Genomic DNA, 24,831 nt, shown 5'->3' with positions numbered 1-24,831 from the left:
AGAGGGCAGGTCTTTTCTTGAGGCGGTATTTAATGCCGCCGCTAATCATGGAGATTACGCCGAAACAATTACAGCCGCTAATTAAAGAACAATGCCAGTTTTTGGCATCTTTTTGCAAACAGCCCAATTGGGAATTTCTTAACGGCAAGCAAAGCAAGGATAATTAAAAAGAAAGCTCCGATTTTTTCCCCCCTCCTTTACACACGGGTTGCTGGATCGGGCTGATTAAACGGCGAAATGCTCAGACCAAAAAAAAGAAGAGATGTGTGTGAAACAAACACTTTGGGGGGGGGGGTTTAATCCAAACGCTCTTAAAGAGATTTTTGAAGGGATTCAGAAATGGGACAACCCAGTGGTGAAATCTAAAATTTGTTACTACCGGTTCTGTGGGCGTGGCTTGGTGTAATGTGACTGGGTGGGCATGGCCAATTTTTTTAAAAAAAACTTTTAAAACCATTTTTTCTACAACCTCTTCGGTGAAGAAGTTGTAAAAATTGCTTTCAAAAGGCTCTGACGATCCCAGCTGAGTTGCCTGATCGGCAGAGGCTTTTTTTTTCTTTTAAATGCCTCTGACGATCAGGCAAGTCAGCTGGGATCGTCAGAGGCATTTAAAAGAAAAAAAAAGCCTCTGATGATCGCGCGGCTCAGCTAGGCATGCAGGGTAGGGGAGGAGGCAGGGATTTTTGCTACCGGTTCTCCGAACCATCCGCCTCCATCGCTACCAGATTGGGTGATCCAGTCTGAACCGGAAGCATTTCACCCCTGGGACAACCAGAGAAAAGTGGAAGGTTGCAGAGGGAGAGAAAGAAGGGACTGAAACCAGATTCACTTCTCATCTTTCTTACATGGTGTGGAGACTCTAGAAAGAGTGCAGAGAAGAGCAACGAAGAGGATTAGGGGACTGGAGGGTAAAACATATAAACGACAGTTGCTGGAACTCAGTTGCAACACATTGTTACAACACATCGATCTTTCTTCATCTGACCCAACAAGAGTTCATCTTATCTTCCTTCCCATGCTGGGCTCTGCATTATGGGCCTCCGGGTCCCACCCTATGACGAATTTAGGAATCCTCCCCACACAAGGGAATCCTTTAAATCTGGATTTCCTAGCAGCCTCTCCTCCAAAGGGCAGCCCGTTAGAATTCCAGAGAAGAAGCTTCTACGTGTATCCTACTCTGACCTTTGAAGGATCTGCTCGGCCGGCTTGTATTTTTCCAAGGATAAAAACCACAGCTGACAGCATGTGAGGATTTGTGTGCCAGCGTGAGCGCATAGACACACGCAGGCTCGCGCACGGTCCGCTGCATTCGCAGGAACAATATCAGAGGTCATCATTGCGCTGCTCGGAGGCAAACAGAGGCAAAAGAATTCCCCGATGTACAGCTGCGCGGTGCTTCGGTTAAGATGACGGGGCCTTACAGTGGCCTTTGAAACTTGCACTTTTGGCAGGTCGAATAGGATAGATCAGTTGATGGCTAACCTTTTCCTCATCGTATGCTGAAAGCATGTGCGGATACACATGACAATGTGCATGTGCCGGCACCCATAATGCAATGCGGGGAGGCCTACGCATGTGCGCATGACCCCTCCACGCTCCTCCGTGCATGTGACACCCACACATCCCCCGCCCTCCCGTGCATGCGTGCGCGACCCCCTCCCCTTGTTTTGGGCCTAGTAAGCCTCCCTGCAGCCTCCTGGACCCCAAAACAGCCCAGGTGGGGCGCCTCTCCCCTGCTCCCACACATGCGTGCGCGACCCCCCACCCCACGTTTTGGGCCTAGTAGGCCAGGTGTGGGTTCTAAATTTTTTTACTATCGGTTCTGTGAGCGTGGCTTATTTTGTGGGCGTGGCTTGATGGTCATGTGACAATTATTTAGGATTTAGCAGAGGTACTGGTCTACCAGACTGTACCGATCTACCCATTTATTTTTGCAGGCACTGATCTACTCATGTTTTTTTGCAGGCACCTGTCTACGCATTTGTTTTCTTTTAACACTGATCAGCTGTTGGGCGGCCCTTTGAAGCCCCGCCGCAAGAGTTTAAACAGTTTTTTTTTCCCTCTAGCTGATCAGCTGGGACTCAGGAGGCAGCAATAGATTGGGGCTGGGGCCAAATAAAAGGTAAGAATAACGTGGGGGGGGGGGGTGCGTTATTCTTATTCCCGTCTATTGATCCATTTTGTGACTGCATAAGAAAACGGTGTCCATATATATTGAGCTGGTTCCCCCCCACCCCACCCCCCGCCATCTGTACTTTTATATTTATCCCCCTGTCAAAGGACCACATTAAGGGACATTTTCCAAAACCTATTTTCCAGTAAATCTACAACAGCTTTCAACCGATTATTAGTAAAGCTTATAATACACTCAAACTGAACATCGCTTTCCTAGAGGTGCAATTTAAGTGTAAAGCAGAGATTGCTAGTATCACAGGGCCCAAATGTACAAATATTTTGCTTTCTTAAAAAGACACAAGGCATTAAAAAAAAAAAAAACACCAGCTTCCCTGCTATTTTTAGCTTTGCTTGAAGTATCTGCTTAAGCACACACTGATTTATAGAACTGACTGTTGGATTTGCAGCCTGAGTCATCTTCGAAAACTCAAGGCTTGTGATGGTACTTACGATGAATAAATAATTGTGCATCATGAAAGAAAGAAATGGAAAAGCTGTTTTATTAAAAAAAAAAATAGAGCTGTCATTGTTTACAAATTCTTTTCCCAGATACATACCTTCTCCTTTCTAATGTCTATTCAGGATTAATTGCATTTGCTGGAAGTTTTATTTATTTATTATTTATTTATTTATTATTCGAATTTCTATACCGCCCTTCTCCTTTCGGACTCAGGGCGGTGAACAGCCAAAATAAAAACATTTATACATAAATACGATTAAAAATAGATTTAAAATAATTAAATTTGGCCCATAGTTTAAAATTTATCAATTTAAAATCCATATCAAAATTTAAAACCAACCATAAAATCATAAAATCAAGAGAGACCGGCTAACTGAAAGAGATGAGTTTTTAGGGCCCGACGAAAGGTCCGGAGGTCGGAGATCACTCGTATCTCTGGGGGTAGATTGTTCCAAAGGGTAGGTGCCACCACAGAGAAGGCTCTCCTCCTGGGGGTCGCCAGCCGGCATTGTCTAGCCGACGGCACCCTGAGGAGGCCCTCTCTGTGGGAGCGAACTGGCCGGTTCGTTAAAGTTAAAGACAAGTTCCTCATTCTCTTTGCTTCCTGCTCCCCCCCCCCAAAATTAAGAGAACGGTTCCTGAAATTTATTTCCAAAGTCCTAAATTTAGGCAAACACTCAAATGTACACCTGGCTGGCTTTGTATTCTGCAACAGCTGGTATTGGGGGGTATTGTAAAAGCAGTGGTAAAACTTGCAGGCAGGGTTAAAAGAGGGAGCAGCCTAGAATCTCCGCATAGCTGCAAGCAAGGGAAGTCCAACTCCCCTTGAATTACTTATCTAACTCCTAGTACATGCTAACTATTAGATGAGGCTCAACGTAATTCAAGGAGGGTTGGATTTGGTCTGCTTGTGGCTACGTAAGGATTGTAGGCTGATTCCTCTTTTAACTCCACCCCCATGTTCTGCCACTCCTTCCCCTACGAATACAGATATATTGCTAATGACAGCCAAGACCAACCCCCCATCTCAATTCTCACCAACAAGTAAGACAGTTATGGAGATTCTCAATCATTCAGGTCATGGTTGTCCCAAAGGTGCTTTTCTAAAAGGCAACTGGGCCTTTCTTGGACCTCAAGAAAGTCCAGTTGCCTTTTGGGACAGCAAGTAAGACCTGCTACAGTCCAAGTTGGATGACTTCCAGATGGCTAAAGATCAACCCTCCCAGAAAGCTCAACTGTGGCCATGCTGCCAACAGAATTCTGGGAATTGAAGTTCACCCATGAAGGAGGCCCGCTGCTTTAAAGGAGGACCATAGAGTGAAAGGGACGTGGTGGCTCAGTGGCTAAGACGCCGAGTTTGTCGATTGAAAAATCAGCAGTTCAGCGGTTCGAATCCCTACTGCCGCGTAACCGGGTGAGCTCCCGTTCCTTGTCCCGGCTTCTGCCAACTTAGCAGTTCGAAAGCACGTAAAAAAATGCAAGTAGAAAAATAGGTGGGAAGGGAACAGCGTTCCGTGCGCCTTTGACGTTGAGTCATGCCAGCCACATGACCACGGAGACGTCTTCGGACAGCGCTGGCTCTTCGGCTTTGAAACGGAGATGAGCAACGCCCCTTAGAGTCGGGAACGACTAGCACATATGTGTGAGGGCAGAGGTGGATTTCAGCAGGTCTTGACCAGTTCTGGAGAACCGGTAGTGGAAATTTTGAGTAGTTGGGAGAACCGGTAGTAAAAATGCTGACTGGCTCTGCCTCCATCTATTCTCTGCCTCCCAAGTCCCAGCTGATCGGGAGGGAATGGAGATTTTACAGTATCCTTCCCCTGGAGTGGGGTGGGAATGGAGATTTTGCAGTATCCTTCCCCTGGATTGGAGAGGGAGTGGAGATTTTACAGTATCCTTCCCCTGGAGTGGGGAGGGAATGGAGATTTTACAGTATCCTTCCCCTCCCACGCCCACCAAGCCACACCCACCAAGCCATGCCACATCCACAAAGCCACGCACACAGAACCGGTAGTAAAAAAATTTGAAACCCACCAGTGTGTGAGGGGAACCATTACCTATAGTGAAAGACACATATACATATACACACACTTTGCCCACTTCATCACAAAACAAGGCCAAACATCTCATTCTCCATCCAGGAAAATGCAAACCAAATCCTCTACGTCCTCTTTTGAAGATACGTTTCAAATGCACTTCTCGTTCGTCCAACTGAAAAGAGAACGGGAAAGAAAATGGAAAGGCAGATATTTTTGGAAGTGGCTCTAGACTAGACCATCCCCCCTTTCCAGTCTGGAAAATCCCGAGTTTGGTTGCTCATGTAGACTGTTTGCTTTGGCCTTGGCAGGCCAACTCTGAGTCACCCATCTTGGCTGGGTGTTGCTTTCCCAAGTGCTCTCCCCACCCCCACCCCCGAGGTCACCGTCCAAACTGGATTTCATCCATTCGGTCATTTTGCCTTGTGACTTGCAAGTCAAAAGAAGCGAACGTTCGTCGCTTTAATCTCATCCTGACAATTTTCAAAAGGTCAAAACTGTGAAGAAGACTCCCTTTGATTGGGAGAAATGTATTCAGAAAAGCGGTGGAGGTGGGGGGGAGCAAAAATCTATTCTGGTCATTACTTTGATGCCGATTTCTTTTTTTTTTAAAAAAAGTGACAACTTCTATTCCCTCCAACTGTCAAAATCACACCTTCCCGGGTTTTTTTTTTTTTTCAACGCCGTGTGGAAAATTCCGCTTTGAAAAGATTGCTTGCAAGACTGATCTGGATCAAATTTAACTGATTGCTGGCTGCTTATTGCTGGGATCAAGGCAGGGGTGAAATGCTCCCGGTTCGGACCGGATCGCCCGATCCAGCAATGGAGGCGGGTGGAGAACCAGTAGCAAAAATCCCTGCCCCGCCCACCCACCCCCCATGCCCAGCTGACCCACACAATCATCAGAGGCTTTTTTAAAAAAAAATTAATAGCATTTTTTCTACAACCTCTTCGGCTGAAAAAATGTTTTTAAAAGTAAAAAAAAAAGCCTCTGATGATCACGCGGCTCAGCTGGGATCTTCAAATGCTTTTAAAAGCCTCTGATGATCCCACTGAGTTGCCTGATTGGCAGAGGCTTTTTTTTCTTATTTCTTTTGCTTTAATTTATATGCCGCCCTTCTCCGGAGACTCAGGGCGGCTTACAATGCGCTAAGCAATAGCCTTCATACTTTTGTATATTTATACAAAGTCAGTTTATTGGCCCCACAATCTGGGTCCTCATTTCACCTACCTTTGAAAGGATGGAAGGCTGAGTCAACCTTGAGCCTGGTGAGATTCGAACTTGCAGTAATTGCAAGCAGCAGATGTTAATAACAGTGCTTCAGTCCACTGTACTACAGGCTTTTAAATGCCTCTGACGATCCCAGCTGAGTTGCCTGATCGGCAGAGGCTTTTAAAAGAAAAAAAAGCCTCTGCCGATCAGGCAACTCAGCTGGGATGGTCAGAGCCTTTTGAAAGCATTTTTTTTACAACCTCTTCCCCGAAGAGGTTGTAGAAAAAATGTTTTTAAAAGTAAAAAAAATAAATAAATTGACCACGCCCACCCGGTCACATTACGCCCCCAGCAAGCCACGCCCACAGAACCGGTAGTAACAAATTTTAAATTTGGATTAAGGATATTAGCTCCCTCCGCTCCCATCACTACAGAAGTCTGAGGTTTGAACCAGAACCTCCCATGGTAGGGTTGGAGATGTGTCTATAGAAATTCACAGCTTCATTAGATAGATGGTACAAATGTAAATAAAAAATAAAACCAAAAGTACACATATAAACTGGGTAAAACCAGGCTTAACAGCAGCGACTGTGAGAGGGATCTTGGAGTCTTAGCGGACAACCAGTTAAATATGAGTTAGCAGTGTGCGGCGGCAGCCAAAAAAGCCAATGCAATCCTAAATTGCATTAGTAGAGGGATACAATCAAGAGATCAAGGGAGGTACTAATACCACTCTATTAAGCCTTAGTAAGACCACACCTAGAATACTGCATCCAGTTTTGGTCACCACACTATAAAAAAGATGTTGAGGCTCTAGAAAAAGTGCAGAGAAGAGCAACAAGGATGATTGGAGACTAAAACATATAAAACATTGCTGGAATTGGGTATGTCTAGTGAAGAGAAGGACCAGGGGAGACATGATAGCAGTCTTCCAATATTTGAGGGGCTGCCACAGAGAGGAGGGGGTCAAGCTGTTTTCTGAAGCACCCGAAGGCCAGACAAGGAATAATGGATGGAAATTGAACAAGGAGAGATTCAACCTGGAAATAAGGAGAAATTTTCTGACAGTGAGAAACAAATCAACCCATGGAACAGAAGTTGCCTTCGGAAGTTATGGGAGCTTCATCACTTTTCAAGAAGAGATTGGACTGCCATTTATCAGAGATGTTGTAGGGTCTCCTGCTTGAGCGGGGGGTTGGACTAGATGACCTACAAGGTCCCTTCCAACTCTGTTAATCTGTTATCTGATGGTGGGAGGAATGGAATGAATTCTTCCACCCCCTTCCCCCCACCCCCAATCAGAACTGATGAGGCTTCTTGGATGAGAAGCGAAATGTTTCCTTCTTAAGAAGAAGGGGTGGGGGTAAACCAATCCAGTTGCCTTTTGAAAAAGCACCTTTGAGGTCAGAGGTGTGAACTCATATTTTTGCAATAAGGAATTGCGATGCAGGCAAGAGATCAGATGGATGGATGGGAAAGTGGCAGGGCAGGGTGGAAAAGGAAAGGGGAAAGGAAAAAGGAAGGGAAGGGAGGGAGGGAGGGAAAGGGATGAGGAAGGGAAGAGAAAGAAGGGGAAGGAAAAAGAAAGGAAAGGAGAGAGAAAGGAAGGAAGGAAGGGGTTGAGGAAGGGAAGAAAAGGGAAGGAAACAAAAGGGGAAAGGAAAGGAGAAAAGAAAGGAGAGAGGAGAGGAAAGGAAAGGAAGGAATAAAGGGGAAAGGGAAGGGAAGAGAAGGGAAGGGAAGGGAGGAGGGGAAGGGAAGAGGGGAAGGGAAGGGAAAGGAAAGGAGAAAAGAAAGGAAAGAAGAAAGGAAAGGAAAGGAGAAAGGAAAGGAAAGAAAGAAGGGAAGGGAAGGAAGAAGAGATGAAGGAAAGGAAAGGAAAAAGAGATGAAGGGAAGGAAATAAAAGGAAGAAGAGATGAAAAGAAAGGAAATAAAGAAAGAAAGAAGGGAAGGAAAGGAAGAAGAGATGAGGAAAGGAAAGGAAGGAAGGAAGGGAAAGGAAAGGAAAAGATTAAGACCATGTCATATAAATTACACATTTGGGGCTAATTTGCTACAGTCACCAAGGAGCTGGTCTCCAGTTTCCCCTTTGATGACCTTCCCTAACTGCCATTCCGCTATCATTCAAAATACCTTCCATTTGGGCTTCGACGATGATGCTAGTCGGCGCAGTCATGTCCTTGGGCCGAGACCGCCGTTTCTCTCTGCTCTTTTCCCTTTTCGAGAATTCCAATTTGCAGCCATTTGGCCAAGGTCAAATTTGGATCTGATTTTCCCCTTCCACGTTATTGCGTATGGGTCACGAAGCGAGTTGGATCCGCAAGCATTCATCTGGCTTTCGGGTAGCTTCTCTTTTTGCAATTGCGTCTTTTGGGTTTTGTAATCTTTGGGAGTATTTTTTTTTTTCCCCTGTCCAAACATCCGTCAATAGCAATCCCTCGCTGCGTTCCAAATTGTGTTTCCCTTCTAGTCCTTTGCTTTACTTAAAGAGTAATCCCCTCCCACCTTTAATTTCTGTCAAAGTAAAACCAGCCACCGTGGCTTCTGGGAAAGGAAACATGATTCTCAGTCATTAATTTTCCTGTTTTCCAATCAAGAATGTCTTAATTCAGCTTGTGGCCGAATCAATTATACCTGCAGTATACTGAATAATCGGAACAGCCCATGTATTTATGGCTTTAATTATGTTCCCTGCATTTAATTTGGTGTTCAAATTTTTTTTCAGATTCATTTTATATAACGAGATCAAGTTCTTTTTAACTTGCTCGCGGGGGAACCGGGCGTTTCCTTTAATCCTAAATATTTATGTCCTCCTTCTAATGTTCTAAAGCACGGCCATTTTTTTTCACACTTACGACCGTCACAGCTTCCCCGTGGTCACACGGTCAAGATTCAGATGTTTGGCAATGTATTTATGATGGTTGGATATCCTCCAACCATCCTCCAACTGCAGGAGTAGGCTTCAAAAATTTTAGCAAGTGGTTCTCTGCCCGGTTGCTGGGTGGGCATGGCCATGGTGGGCGTGGCCTAGTTGGCCTCCTGCACCACGGCAAGGCGGGGGGCATTTTTGCCCTCCCCGGGCTCTGGAGGCTTTCCTCAAGCCTCTAGGATGACGAAAACGGCCTCCTCAGGCTCCGGAGCCCCTCTGGAGGCTGGAAACAGGCCTGTTTCTGGTTTTCCCGAACTTCCGGTAGGCCCATTTTTCGCCCTCCCCGAGCCTCCCCGTGTGCCCTGCACTTATCTGCATCCAAAATGGGCCACGTTGGGACTCCGGGGAGGGGAGGGGCAGGGTGGGCGGGGCCAGCCAGGAGTGGGATTTGGGGATTCTCCAAACTGCACAGAATCTTAGCTAGAGGTTCTCCCGAATCCCCAGCAGCCCATCCCTGGGTCATGTGATCATCTTTTGCAACCTTCTGACAAGCAAAGCCACTGGGGAAACCAGATTCACTTAACAACGATGTCAAGAAAAGTGAAACTCCGGCTGTGTCCATGACATGGCTTCAGTTTCCCTTTGCTTTTCCTGACCTGCGAAAGTTGTAAACGCAAGGATTGTTCCCCAAGTGGCTTTTCCATCACCGCCGTCATTCCGCCAAACAGTCGCCAAAGGAGGCAGTCACTAAACGAGGACTGCCCGTAATTCGAAACGAAAGAATTCCACAGGAATGAGAGGAGAAAATTGAGAAATTTGCAGCAAAAGCGTTGGTTTGTTTATCAGAAGCCAACATCCTTGGAGAATTTGGCTTCCAGCATCAAAGAACGCCCCCATTCTTAGACTAATTACAAGCTAAAACCTTGCTGTTATGAATTACCGTACTTTTCAATGAACCATTTTAATAGGTCTTCATGACTCAGCCTCTTGAAAGTTGTTGATTATTACTTAATTATAGACGCCTGCATGCTTTGTTCTACATATGGAGTTAGTAGCAGCCGAGCGTTAGCAGGAATTTTTTTTTTCTTTGCCATTGAATTTTGCCATTCCTTTTGCATTTCCCTATAAACTGACTTCAGCCCAGGGCTGAAATCCAGCAGGTTCTGACAGGTTCTGGAGAACCGGTAGCGGAAATCTTGAGTAGTTCGGAGAACCGGCAAATACCACCTCTGGCTGGTCCCAGACTGGGGTGGGAATGGAGATTTTGCAGTATCCTTCCCCTGGATTGAGGTGGGGACGGAGATTTTGCAGTACCCTTCCCCTGGAGTGAGGTGGGAATGGAGATTTTGCAGTATCCTTCCCTTGCCATGCCCATGCAGCCCTCAATGAAATCGAGTTTGACATCCCTGCCTTAGAAGAAGAAGAAGAAGAAGAAGAAAAAACCCCAGTATTGTAGGACGTCTAACTTCCATCCATGGTGTGGATGGGACCTTCACTTTCGACATCCTGAAGTCTTCACCAAAACATCCTGTCATCTGAACCATATTTTTCACCCTTTTGTATGAAATGAAAAATCCAACACTCACCTGAGCTTCAAAGCCTTTATCAGGGTTCAGAGGTTGATCCTGTAAAAAGAACATCAAAAGTTGATTAGTTTTATAAAGCCTGACTGGTCAACAGAGACTGAACTACAGTTAATGAATACACACAGATATTAGGATTGCCAGGTCTGCTTCCAAAAAATAGCGGACAAGCGGGGTGGGTAGGTGGGTTAAGTAGTAAAAAAATTTAAAATTTTTTTACAATTAAATTATATATTTTCTTACAAACATTTTAACACGTATTAAAATAATCACTTCAAAACTTTACTTAAAATTCAAAACATCAAATATATTATAATAACATGTAAAATATTAAATTACATTTTACTTTGCGGTCGTGTGTATTTTTTATTTGACCGCGCAGCTTCGATCAATTCTTTTGTGTTTAAGGAATAATTCTTTCATTTCAGTACAACGTTGAGAAATATTAAAAAAAATATACAAAGTTCACTTCGAACTGATGGTACAAGCAGTCGGTTACGTTCGTCAGTCCACAAATTTCCCATGACGCTGAAAATTCGTTCAACGTTTGCATTTGATACCGGAATTGATGCACAATACTGGAACAGTTTCAGTAAACTCGGAGCTGGCTCTTTCTTGAAAAAGTACGTCCACTTATCAAGGGATGAATCGCCCTGCAGATGAACATAAACTTCTTCTCCTATCCTTATTCTCTTAGACTGTACAGCTTTAGATTACGTACCATTTCATCATAAAGCTTTTGAATAAAAAAAAATGTCCACTATTTTGTGAAAGAAAATAGTGAACATAATGTGAAAAAAACGGACTGCCCGCTCAAATAGGGGACACCTGGCAAGGGTAGCTCCGGCACCTGCGAAGACCAGCGGCATGCCGGAAACCAGCAGGTGACGGCGCCCATGCCCACAGAGAGGGCTCTTCGTGCGACCTCTGACCCACATGCCATAGGTTCGCCATCACAAGGATAAGCATTTCAATTGGAAGGAGATTTCGGAGAAAGAACTCCAGTGACGTTTTTTGGGTATTCCTAAATTTATTTTATTATTTTATTATTATTTATTTATTATTATTATTTTTGAATTTGTATACCGCCCTTCTCCCTGAGGACTCAGGGCGGTGAACAGCCAAATAAAAACATCAAATACAAATATTAAAATACAGTTAAAATATATATATATAAATTTGGCCCCATTAATTAAAACAATAAACCAAACAATTAAAAACACTTAAAAAGAATTAGGCCAGCCCGGCTTGTTGGAAAAGGAAGGTTTTAAGGGCATGGCGAAAGGCACTGAGGTCATGGATTCTCCTTATCTCAGGGGGCAACTGATTCCAGAGGGTGGGAGCCCCCACAGAGAAGGCCCTCCCCCTGGGGGTCACCAGCCTGCATTGTTTGGCTGATGGCACCCCGAGGAGGCCCTCTCTGTGGGAGCGCACGGGTCGATGGGAGGTCGTCGGTGGCAGCAGGCGGTCTCGGAGATAGCTAGGCCCTATGCCATGGAGTGCTTTAAAGGTGATAACCAACACCTTGAAGCGCACCCGGAAGACCACTGGGAGCCAGTGCAGCTCGCGCAGGAGCGGTGTTACATGGGAGCGCCATGCTGCTTCCGTCACTACCCGCGCTGCTGCGTTCTGGACCAGTTGGAGCCTCCGGGTGCTCTTCAAGGGGAGCCCCATGTAGAGAGCGTTACAGTAATCAAGGCGAGAGGTCACGAGGGCATGAGTGACTGTGCACAGGGAATCCCGATCAAGAAAGGGCCGCAACTGGCGGATCAGGCGAACCTGATAAAAGGTCCCCCTGGTTACAGCCGTCAGATGTTCCTCCAAGGACAGCTGTGTATCCAGGAGGACTCCCAGATTGCGAGCCCTCTCTGTGGGGGCCAAAGACTCGCCCCCAATAGTCAGTGATGGAGTCAACTGACTATATCGGGATGCCGGGAACCACAGCCACTCAGTCTTGGAAGGGTTGAGCTTGAGCCTGTTCCTCCCCATCCAGATCAATCTGAATCAATCTGAATAGCGTTTTGGCCTCCTAGCAGAGATTTTTTTTTTTTAAATGTTGCAAGGTCCCATAAAACACTAAATGAATTCGTGCAGCCCTCATAAATCAAACCAACCATTTAACTGGGGGTCAGGGAGAAGCAAGACTCAAAATATACAACTGAGTTTCATTTGTAAGCAGGAGACCTTAAACTCTGCAGGACCGTAACTGCCCCAACTGAATCCTAGCTTGAGTTTTGATAACGTTCCCACTTTGACTGTTAGGCTTTTCAAAAACCACACTACCCCTTTCCTTCCTCCCCTCCGCTCTTCCGTTCTGCCCCACGGCTCCTGCAATATAGCTAAAAACTAGCATTTTTTTTTTTTAAAAAAAAATTGTTTGTGAAAATAAGCGTACTTCTTCCTGGCTATTCCCAGTTCACTGTCCAAGCAATTCACTTTTCAATTATCTGAAACGTTTGGGGGCTATTTTTAAAGGCCACCCCTAGATGGAACGCGCTGCAATCATTCGAGCTGCCAGTTATCAGAAAGGGAATAATTGTTTCAAAACAGTTTGCCGAGAAAAGAGGAGAGTTTTCTCTACCAGGCCAAGACAAAGGATTCTTGAACCCCCTCGGACTCCTTACGCAAAACAAAATAGAACATCGGAGGATTCTTAAGCGACAAGGAATTGCTTCTTAAGAGCCACCAACACTGAAAAAGTTTATCCGTTCTGAAAAGTGAATTGGGGCATTCTACTTCCCAGGATGTACTGTGTTTTCCCGAAAATAAGACCCTGTCTTGTATTTTTTTTTGAACCCTGAAATAAGCGCTTGGCCTTATTTTCGGGGAAGTCTTATTATTTTGGGGTGCATGGAGGAAACCAGAGGAAATGGCAGGGACCGCCTATGCATGTGTTTAAATATTTCCGGGGAGGGCTTATTTTAAGGGGAGGGCTTATTTTAATGCATGCGCTCAAAAGCCCGATTGGGCTTATTATCAGGGGATGTCTTATTTTAGGGGAAACAGGGTATGGCTGTGAAAGTTGGACCATAAGAAAGGCTGAGCACCAAAGAATTGAGGCCTTTGAACTCTGGTGCTGGAGAAGACTCCTGCGAGTCCCTTGGACTGCAAGGTGATCAAACCGGTCGGTCCTAAAGGAGGTCAACCCTGACTGCTCTTTAGAAGGCCAGATCCTGAAAAGGAAACTCAAATATTTTGGCCACCTAATGAGGAGGAAGGACTCACTGGAGAAGAGCCTAATGCTGGGAAAGACTGAGGTTAAAAGAAGAAGGGGACGGCAGAGAATGAAGTGGCTGGATGGAGTCACTGAAGCAGTTGGTGTGAACTTAAATGGACTCTAGAGGATGGTGGAGGACAGGAAGGCCTGGAGGAACATTGTCCATGGGGTCACAATGGGTCAGACACAACTTTGCAACTAATAACAACAACAAAGGAAGGCTGAGCGCCAAAGAATTGAGGCCTTTGAACTCTGATGCTGGAGAAGACTCCTGAGAGTCCCTTGGACTGCAAGGCAATCCAATCAGTCAGTCCTAGAGGAGATCAACCCTGACTGCTCTTTAGAAGGCCAGATCCTGAAGAGGAAACTCAAATCCTTTGGCCACCTAATGAGAAGGAAGGACTCCCTGGAGAAGAGCCTAATGCTGGGAACGATTGAGGACAAAAGAAGAAGGGGACGGCAGAGAACGAGGTGGCTGGATGGAGTCACTGAAGCAGTCAGCATGAGGTTAAATGGACTCCAGAGGATGGTAGAGGACAGGAAGGCCTGGAGGAACGTTGTCCATGGGGTCACGATGGGTCAGACACAACTTCGCAACTAATAACAACAACAAAGGAAGGCTGAGTGCCAAAGAATGGAGGCCTTTGAACTCTGGTGCTGGAGAAGACTCCTGAGATTAAATGGTCTCCGGGGGATGGTAGAGGACAGGAAGGCCTGAAGGAAGGTTGTCCATGGGGTCGCGATGGGTCGGACACGACTTCGCAACTAGTTGTTGACTACCTGTAGTATCGTTCTTTCCTTGATCCCAATTCTGCCAAATAGATCACACAAAGGTACACAACAATTTATGAAAACCAACAAATATTGACCCAAGGAAAAACTGGCCCCTCAACCACACACCCTGTTTGTATCCGTTCCACTGGAGCACTGAGCACAATTTGCTTTAATTCTGCATCACGCCTACACAGGTACACATACTAATATACAAGTAGATACAGGGAGTCCTCAACTTACGACGGTTTGTTTAATGACCATTCAAAGTTTCAACGACATTGAAAAAAGTGACTTGGGACCGTTTTTCACATTTACGACCAGTGCAGCATCCCCAGGGTCACGTGGTCAAAATTCAGAGGTTTGGCAGCCGGTTCACATTTTGTTGTGGCCCGTCAGCAGCCTGTGCAGTTAGCAGCTGATTCTGACAGTGAGGAGGCTGGTGTGGTGCTGCGCCAGCAGCCTGTGCAGCTGCCACTCGAGTCAGACAATGAGGAGGCTGGAGAAGATGTGGTGCCAGAGGCGGGGATTCAGCCAGGGCCTTCAGAACCTCCAGAAGCTCCTTTAAGTGAAGAGGATGAAGAGGAGCCTCTTCTTGATGCAGGGGCACGCAGAGCTGCCAAAAGACAGGAGTGGCTCCTCAGGAGGAGGTCTCCTTGAGAGTAAGGCTTTGGGCTAATTGGCCACTCCCTTAGCCTATTTAAGGAAGGACAACGACTGAGGCAATTTGCAGGGAACAACTTAGTTGTAGCCAATGTACTTAAGGGGAAGCCTGAATCATGGCTTGTGGACACTACACCATTTTATCTGCTTATTTGCTGTTACTCTCTACCTGTTCTGTCTGTATGATCACTGTTTGATCATTGCTACTTGTTGCTTTCTACTATTTATTGAATGTTTTAATACGGAACTTGTTCCTGTTTGAAACTCAAGAAGAACTGTTTTATTGTGTAATGACAACAACTGGTAAGAAGACTTTGTACTTGGAATATCCCTTAATTGATATTTTAACTATCGCCTTATCTGTGTATGACTTGGATTGTTATTGGACTTTGCTTTACTTTTTTCTAAAAAGTAAAAGACTACCACAACTCAGTGTGTCAGTATATTAACTGTGGTTATTGACTCTCAGCCGCTTTCATGTGCATACTCAAGAGGTACTCTGCTCAATAACCCATAACATCGGTTATGAGCCAAGAATATCCTTAAAAATGTTCTACCTTCTCTATATCCATAAGAAGCTACCTTATGCAGCCTGGATCATTTCCCCTCTTCTTTTATGCCCGAGCTGGGATTTGGGTGAAAAAAATGCATTTATTTTAATTCTGTATTAAAATCTTAAAAAGGCCATTGAAAAAGAGCTGACACTGAATATTGAACATGGCTTTTGGCAGCAAACTCGCCCTGCTAGAAGAGAAATAATTTAATCATTTGCTAGACCAGGTATCACCGCTACATTAGAAAGATCAACTTCGTTAGGAACTATTCACTGTTAATTTGAGGCTGGGCACTTGGAGCCAAGAAAATGATTTGTACAATCTGTTGTAACGCTCCACTGCGGAAGCTTCCCAAGCTGGTGAAAAGAAGAGGATGCAAAACCGAACAATTCAAAACCCAAGTGGTTCTCGGTTTAACACCCACACTTGTGACAGGAAACTTTGTGGTTAAGCGAGGTGCTTGTTAAGTGACTCGAAACCCATTTGGTAACCTTTATCAGTGATGGGATTCAAATAATTTAACAACTGGGTCTCCGCCCTAATGATGGGCTGGGTGGGCGTGGCCATGGTGGGGGTGTGACAGGAAGCACTTGGTCTCTTGCACCCCCCTGGGAGGAAAAATGGGCCATGGGGGGGACGTGCTGCCCTCCCACACCCCATTTTGGGCCTAGTAGGCCTCCCTGCAGCCTCCTGAGAGTGAAAACGGTCCACAGGGGAGTGCGCCACGCCCCCTTCCCCCGTGCCCCACTTTGGGCCTAGTAGGCCTCCCTGAGGCCTCCTGGGAGCAAAAACGGGCCTGGGAGCGAAAATAGGGCACTATTCCCTCCTGGAAGGGGCGGGGACGGGGTGGAGCCAGCCAGTAATTTAACTACCGGTTCGCCTGAACTGCCCCGAACCGGCTGAATTCCACCACAGACCTTTATCCTCCAAAAATAGGTCACTTTTGACAGAAGGAAGATCCCCTTGCTCTCTGTCCGCCCAACTTCTCAATAACTGGGTTTACCGAACGTGCTAAACCACAAACAAACCACACTTTAGCTAAGACTTGTGGAAACAAGACAAGGCTTTTTCCCCCCCAGAGGGCGTTCTAATCTCCTTTAGATTCTAGAAGGAAGAGAAACGGTTGTGGATCATTTTCCATGTAGGAGGTCTCCAGTTGAATCCCCAAACTGGACACACAACCCTAGGCAGACATGGCTAGCCAATGTCTGTGTTCCTAAGACTCACAAAGCAAGGAACCATTTTAGCTCCCTAGTTCAACTTGGGTTTAAATTCCGCCTTATTAGCATTTGTGTGTGAACTTAGCCCATTTGATTTATATTTCAATGAGGAGTCGATAAAGATGGTTCGTCCATACTGAGGTAAACGAGGGTGGGGGTCGGGTGGGGTGGAGGAAGAGGAGGATGGAAGAAGGAGAAGGGGAAGGAGTAAGAAGAGGAGATGAGGAGGAGGAGGAAAAGGAGAAGGAGAAGGAGGGGGAGGTGAAGGAAGAGGAGGAGGAGGAGGAGAAGGAAGAGTAAGTTCATATGAAAGACATTTCCCTACACAATTTTTTCTGTCCTCCTTCTCCTTCTCATTTTCCTCCTCCTCCTCCTCTTCTTCTTCCCCCTTTTCTTCCCCCCTCCTTCTCTTCTTCTCCTTCTCTTTCTCCTTCTCCTCCTTTCCTCCTCCTTCTTCTTCCCCTCTTTTCTCCTCCTCCTCCTCCTCCTCCTCCTCCTCCTCCTCCTCCTCCTCCTCCTCCTCCTCCTCTTCCTCTTCCTCTTCCTCTTCCTCCTCTTCCTCTTCTTCTTCTTCTTCTTCTTCTTCTTCTTCTTCTTCTTCTTCTTCTTCTTCTTCTTCTTCTTCTTCTCCTTCTCCTTCTCCTTCTCCTTCTCCTTCTTCTTTTTCTTCTTCTTGCCCCTCCGTTTATTCCCTTCTCCTCCTCTTCTCCTTCTCCACCTCCAGAGCCCTTCCCCTCAATGAAAGGCAGATGGCCAACCCTTGGCAGGAGCATTGGCCTCTCTTCCATACAAAACCCGCTCTATTTAAAAAAAATCACTGGCATGCCCATCGCAGCTCCCAGCTCCATTAAAGCCTCCTGTTTGCCAGTCGACAAAAGCTAAGAATATAATTCCACCACTTCTTTAAAAAGAAAATCAGGTCTCTCTCTCGCTCTCGCTCTCTCTCTGCCCACCCTCAACGAAGCCTCCCACAAACACCGAGAATAGCTCCTTGTTTCCTACTTCCTCAGACGTCCTCCTGTCGTCTTGTGGCAGAGAAAAACTCACAGAAGCCTGGCCTTGCCAGCTAGCACCCATGTGCAACTTCCTGTCTAATGCTCCTAGGCTGAGAAATCGACCTTGTTGAAAAGCTCCTGAGCTTTCAGATTTGCTCCCTTAAAACAGGACAGGGATTCAGCCGAGCCTCAGCATCTTCGATTACCATTTAGCCCTGCCTTGGAAATAAAAAGAGGTTTTTATCCCTGCCAGGAGTAACAAGGTTGAAATGAAAAGAGGGAGGGGAGAAAAAAAAAGAGAGAGGAGGTTTTGGAATACAGTTTACTGTGGCAGAGAACAAATGCTTGACCCATACAATGGGGGCCTTTCAGGAATTGGCAGCCAGGCTTAGTGGGGAGAGCCATTTGGGGTTTAAAAGGCACCTCCGCTACATTGATGGCAACCCTGATTTCCAAAAATTTCCCAGACTATGAAATGAGTTCCAACCAGGGGTGTAAATCCAGCAGGTTCTGACAGGTTCTGGAGAACCGGTAACGGAAATTTTGAGTAGTTCGGAGAACCGGCAAATACCACCTCTGGCTGGCCCCAGAGTGGGGTGGGAATGGGGATTTTGCAATATCCTTCCCCCAGAGTGGAGTGGGAATGGGGATTTTGCAATATCCTTCCCCCACAGTGGAGTGGGAATGGGGATTTTGCAGTATCCTTCCCCTGGAGTGGGGTGGAAATGGAGATTTTGCAGTATCCTTCCCCTGCCATGCCCAGCAAACCACACCATACCCACCAAGCCACGCCCACAGAACCAGTAATAAAAAAAAATTGAATTTCACCACTGGTTCCAACCCTATTTCGCAATTCCAAATCACGTTTTGCTAAAGTTTTTTCTTTTAAAACAAACTAAAAAAAAAAAAAAAAGCAATCAATCCTAAAAAAAATCTGCCAAGGTCTTGACACAGCATCTTAATCAGGTTAACAAAAACGATGTATAAATTTTCAAGCTTTCGAGTTACTTTTCATCAGGCAAGACGGTGAAAAATTCAGCAATCTCTTCCCTGGCCCTGGAGGTGTAGTGGGGGGGGGGTGGAGGTTTGCGTGTGGTTTTTTTTTCCTTGCACGTTTTAAAATTTACTTTGACTTATCTTCCCTGTTACAAAATTCTTGGAAATGCGAGAACTTGTAAAACCGTCCTTGCCAAGGACAGAGATTGCACTGATTTCAATATTAGACGTGAAAACTCTTCTGTGCAAATTTGGTTATTGCACCACTTGGCCTATAAAAATGTATCAGCAGAGACCACTTGTTGCATTATTTAACAGAGAAAAACCTCCTTTAAAATCCTATAACAATTCTATCAGCCCATCTCGCTATCTGCGAAACACCAGATTAACAATCGGAATCTCAAACAACAAGGAATTTCAAATAACAAAGGAATCTCAAATAACAAAGGAATTTCAAATAACAATCGCTATCTTGAAAAAAAGTTGAATGGCTCCGTTGTTTAGCCAGTGTAACTTATTTACCTAGGATACTGATCAGGAGAAAGAAAGAAAGAAAGAAAGAAAGAAAGAAAGAAAGAAAGAAAGAAAGAAAGAAAGAAAGAAAGAAAGAAGGAAAGAAAGAAAGGAGGGAGGGAGGGAGGGAGGGAGGGAGGGAGGGAGGGAGGAGGGACAGAAAGAAGGAAGGATGGAAGGAAGGAAGAAGGGAGCCTTGGTAGTACAGTGGTCTAAAGCACCCTGTTATTAAGACCAGCTGCCTGCAATTACTGCAGGTTCGAATCTCGCCAGGCTCAAGGTTGACTCAGCCTTCCATCCTTTCAAAGGTAGGTTAAATGAGAACCCAGTTTGTGGGGGCAATAAGCTGACTTTGTATAAATATACAAAAGGATGAAGGCTATTGCTTAGCGCATTGTAAGCCGCCCTGAGTCTCCGGAGAAGGGTGGCATATAAATCAAATTTAAAAAAATAAAAAAAAAGAGGGAGGGCAGAAGGGACAGAAAGAAAAAAGAAGGAAAGAAATGAAGGAAGAAGGGAAGGAGGGAGGGAGGGAGGAAGGAAGGAAGGAAGAAGGGAGGAAAGGCAGAAAGAAGGGAGGGAGGGAGGGACAGAAAGAAAAAAAGAAGGGAGGAGGAAGGGACGGAAAGAAAAAAGGAAGGAAGGAAGGACAGAAAGAAGGAAGGAAGGTTAGGGTTAGGTGTCATGTTAGGTGTGACCGCAGCCCGCTTTCCAAGTTCCGGATCTTCCCACTTGGCACAAAACAAGGACTACCACTGACGTCAAAAAGCTTCCCCGCGTTAAAAAAAAAAAAGGCAACGGAGGTGATGAAAGACAATACAGAAACCCAGAAGTCCCAACAGGCTGAAATAGCCTGGAATAAGAATTCGCACCCGTTCCTAGGCTGAGTCGAGACGCCGATTTATTTGCGCTGGGCTTAGTGTGGTTGTGCAACCCCAGCATTGTGGATTGTTCCAAGAAAACAACAGGCCTAAGAAAGCAAACAAAAGTCATTGTGGCGCAAAGAAGGATTTCCTCTTTTTTGCTACCTTCTTCTGGCAAACATCTCTGTTTTATTTGGTTGTACAGACAACGGAACTTACAGGACAAAGCTAGCTTTTGTTTCTAATTCCCCACAGAGGTGACAGAAGTCCTGTTTTATTTTTAGTTTTTCCACCTTCGGCCCTCCCCCTCCTTCACAGCTGGATTCTGCTCTCATTTCAACTTCTAGCCTGCATCCCATCCCAGCCCAGCTGCCAGCAGCTTCTTGTTCTAGAAATGGCTGATGTTCGTTAGGGTTGGAAAAGTAGAAAAGTTGAGGCTGTGATTTTATTTTTCCTGGGCTGAAAAACGCAGAAAACAATGCGGGTTTTCTTTCTTTCTTTCTTTCTTTCTTTCTTTCTTTCTTTCTTTCTTTCTTTCTTTCTTTCTTTCTTTCTTTCTTTCTTTCTTTCTTTCTTCTTTCTTTCTTTCTTTCTCTTTTTCTTTCTTTCTTTCTTTCTCTCTTTCTCTCTCTCTGTACCCACACCTTTCTTCCCTCTTTCTCATTTTTCTATCGCCTTTATTTTCATTTGCATTTTGCGTTGTGATCGTTTAAATAACATCCTTCATTTAAACAAACAAACGAACAAACAAACAAACAAACAAACAAACAAACAAACAAACAAAACCATCAGCCAGGCTTTTCTAGACTGTGAAATCAGGATTAATGTTTCAGTGCAGAAAATTATTTGGACAGGCTGGAGCCCTGAAGGGGGAAGCTTCACCAAAAAAACTGCTTTGAAGCAAAGCTCCAAACCAGGAGACGTTTGGTGCCCTTCCTTCCTTCCTTCCTTCCTTCCTTCCTTCCTTCCTTCCTTCCTTCCTTCCTTCCTTCCTTCCTTCCTCCCTCCCTTCCTCCCTCCCTCCATCTCCTTCCTTCCTCTCCCTCCCTCTTTCCTTCCTTCTTTCCTCCCTCCCTCTTGCCTCCTTCCATCCTCTCTCCTTCCTTTCTCCCTCCCACTCTCCATCCTCTCTCCTTCCTTCCTTCCTTCCTTCCTTCCTTCCTTCCTTCCTTCCTTCCTTCCTTCCTTCCTCCCTCCCTCCCTCCCTCTCTCCCTCCCTCCCTCCCTCCCTCCCTCCTTTTCTTCTCTTCCTGTGAACTGGGTACATCAGTATGACTTTCCCATGTGGATTTCAATACTTCTGCACATGTGCAGAGGTCTGTTTTCCCACCAGTTTGACATGATCGGTCAAATCAAAATGAGCTGACTTTGTGTTTTTGTCGAATTGCAGAACTTGGGAGCATATTCACGAGAAGAAAGCTAGTGCTGGATGGGTCCTTTCTATGTCAATTGTACAGCCAGTTTGGTGTAATTGTGAAGGCATCAGGCTAGAAACCAGGTGACTGTGAGTTTTAGTCCTGCCCTGGGCACAAAAAGCCAACTGGATGACATTGGGCCAGTCCCTCTCTCTCAGCTCTATGAAGGAGGCAATGGCCAACCACTTCTGGAAAACTGCAGGGACTTTTCCAGGCAGCCTCTGAGAATCAGACACAATTAAATGAAAAAACAAAAACAAAAGAAGTTTTACACAAAACTGTTTCTCAACCTGTTTCTTCTACAGAGGAATTATTGAGTCTGTCATCTGCACCTCTATAACTGTCTGGTTTGGTTCTGCAACCCAACAAGACTTCAGTGGCTACCAACCTGCCTTCCATTGAGTATCTGTATACTGCATGAGTCAAAAAGAGGGCTGTGAAAATATCCCCTCGCATCCTGGACATAAACTGTTTCAACTCCTACCCTCAAAACGACGCTATAGAGCACTGCACACCAGAACAACTAGACACAAGGACAGTTTTTTCCCGAACGCCATCACTCTGCTAAACAAATAATTCCCTCAAACTATTCACTAAGTCTGCATTACTATTACTATTAATCTTCTCATCGTTCGACAACCATTTGTCAGAAGTGCTGTAGGGTTTCCTGCCTAGGCAAGGGGTTGGACTAGAAGACCTCCAAGGTCCCTTCCAACTCTGTTATTCTATTCTATTCTATTCCTATTACCCATCTCCTCCCACTTATGGCTGTATGACTATAACCTTGTTGCTGGTATCCTTAAGATTTATATTGACTGTTTCCTAATGTGATTCGATTGCTTATTTGTACCCTATGACTATCATTAAGTGTTGTACCTTATGATTCTTGACGAATGTATCTTGTCTTTTTATGTACACTGAGAGCATATGCACCAAAGACAAATTCCTTGTGTGTCCAATCACACTTGGCCAATAAGGAATTCTAATCTTATCTAATAAACAGTGACCATATCTCATTGTAATTGTCCAGATACAGTCCATAACTATAAGCACCTCGTTCCTAAATTGTATATAACTCAGCAAGTGTGACCAAAAAAAGTGCTTCTTTTCAATGTTGAAGGACTCTTAGCAAAGAAAAGGGCTAAGGCAGGGGTGAAATCCAGCAGGTTCTGACAGGTTCTGGAGAACTGGTAGTGGAAATTATGAGTAGTTTGGAGAACCGGTAGTAGAAATTTTGAGTATTTCGGAAAACCAGCAAATACCACCTCTGGCTGGCCCCAGAGTGGGGTGGGAATGGAGACTTTGCAGTATCCTTCCCTCAGGAGTGGGGTGGGAATGGGGAATTGGCAGTATCCTTCCCCTGGAGTGGGGTGGGAATGGAGATTTGGCAGCATCCTTCCCCTGCCATACCCACCAAGCCATACCACACGCACTAAGCCACACCCACAGAACCAGTAGTAAAAAAATTTGGATTTCACCACTGGGCTAAGAGTCTTGAAACAATCCTTCTTATGGCTATTGGCTGACACTGCATTGAAATTAATTTTTTTTAATTTTTTTAAACTTTTTTTTTTTACAGTTAAAGCCTTTTTGTTTTGTTTTGTTTTATTCTCCATTAAAAAAAAAATACCTCCACCATCCAGGAAGTTCTGCTATGCAAAAATCTGCCTTTTAAAAACTCTGAATTCCCGCAGAAAGGTATCTGGAACGCGCCTCGCCTTTTCTTAGCTAATTATCCTGCCAGTAAAGTAATAACTTGTTTATAGATATGTCAATTCAGCTTTTCTTCCCGCTGAACTCCTCGAGAATGTAAAATATCATTCTCGCAAGCAAGCGCCAGGCATTTTAATCAATGCTGCCCAATCCTACCTCAGGGGAGAATTATTTTTAAGCCCATTAGCATGATATATTCTCTCGATGGTTTAAATGGGTTTTTTCCACCCACGTTAAAAAAAGAAAAGAAAAGGCAAGAAAATGGCGTGACTTTAGAAAGAAGATGCGGTGGGTGGAAAAAAACCAATATAGGTGGAAGAATTAATAACGATAATAATTTATTAAAGTTGCATGCCGCCAGACTCTCAATTAACTCTGGGCTAGAATAAACATTGAAATGGAAAATATAATCAAACTGAGCCAAGGAAATGGTCATTCACGCCACAGGAAAGCCTCGTCCAATCAACAACGGGGAGATCAAAGATGCCCCGCCTCCCATAGAAGCTCCTCCCACTCGGGAGGCTTCTGCTAACTGTGTGTCCAAACAAAAACAAATTTTTTATCTGCATTGGTCACTATGGGAGATCTGGCTACAGGTAGTCCTCAATTTACGACCGACCTTCGTTTAATGACTACTCAAAGTTATGATTGCGCTGAAGTGACTTAGGACCGGTCTTCAGCTTTACTACTATGGCAGTGTCTCCATGGTAGTTCTCGACTTATGACCACAATTGAGCCCCAAATTTCCATTGCTAAGCCATTATTAAGAGAATCATGATTCTGACAAGCAAAGTGAATGGGGAAGCCAGATTCACTTAACAACCGGGTTAACAGCTGCAGTGATTCACTGAACGATTGTGGCGAGTAAGGTCGTAAAATGGGGCAAAACTCACTTATAAGCTGTCTCGCTTCGTAACAGAAATTTTGGACTCATTTATGGTCGTAAGTTGAGGATGACCTGTACAGCTAATGATTCTCTTTCCTCTTCTGCATCTCTTTATCCCTGCAACAGCTGTCCTTGGCTGTCCTCCTTTCTCTATTGAAGATCCTAGATCTGTTATGGCCCGTCAGCGGCCGGTGCGGATTGTAGCTGATTCCGACAGCGAGGAGGCTGGTGTGGTGCTGCGCCATCAGCCTATGCAGCTGGCACTCGAGTAAGACAATGAGGAGGCTGGAGAAGATGTGGTGCCAGAGGCAGGGATTCAGCCAGGGCCTTCAGAACCTCCAGAAGCTTCCATAAGTGAAGAGGATGCCTCTTCTCGATGCACGGGCGCGCAGAGCTGCCAAAAGGCAGGAGTGGTTCCTCAGGAGGAGGTCTCCTCCAGAGTAAGGCTTGGGGCTAATTGGCCACTCCCTTAGCCTATTTAAGGACGGACGACGACTGAGACAATTTGCAGGGAACAACTTCGTTCACTCTCCTTCGCGTCCTGATCTTAGTTCTCTTATCAGTGTCCTGCAAATTGCTTCTGGGCCTTTTGCCAATCCTCATAAGATTACGATTATTTATTCTTTGGATTCTTGTAGGCTGTTAAGAAAGTTAATTAACAGCCTTTGTTTGAAAAAGACTGATTTA

General features: G+C 45.2%; 1 protein-coding gene across 1 annotated transcript in view; it reads right to left on the bottom strand.

Moving 5' to 3' along the window:
• Positions 1 to 24,831, bottom strand: part of XYLT1 (xylosyltransferase 1) — a 170,537-nt gene that overhangs the window by 95,492 nt on the left and 50,214 nt on the right. The window contains exon 2 of the mRNA XM_087878680.1: positions 10,342 to 10,380. Within this exon, the coding sequence (XP_087734806.1) occupies positions 10,342 to 10,380 (39 nt within the window). The remainder of the gene's footprint in view (positions 1 to 10,341; positions 10,381 to 24,831) is intronic.

The sequence above is a fragment of the Pantherophis guttatus genome, chromosome 14, assembly GCF_059756535.1.
Source record: "Pantherophis guttatus breed Tessera chromosome 14, ASM5975653v1, whole genome shotgun sequence".
NCBI classification, from domain to species: domain Eukaryota; kingdom Metazoa; phylum Chordata; class Lepidosauria; order Squamata; family Colubridae; genus Pantherophis; species Pantherophis guttatus.
The sequence above is the reverse complement of the archived record's forward strand: the minus strand, read 5'-3'. Positions and strand labels throughout refer to the sequence as shown.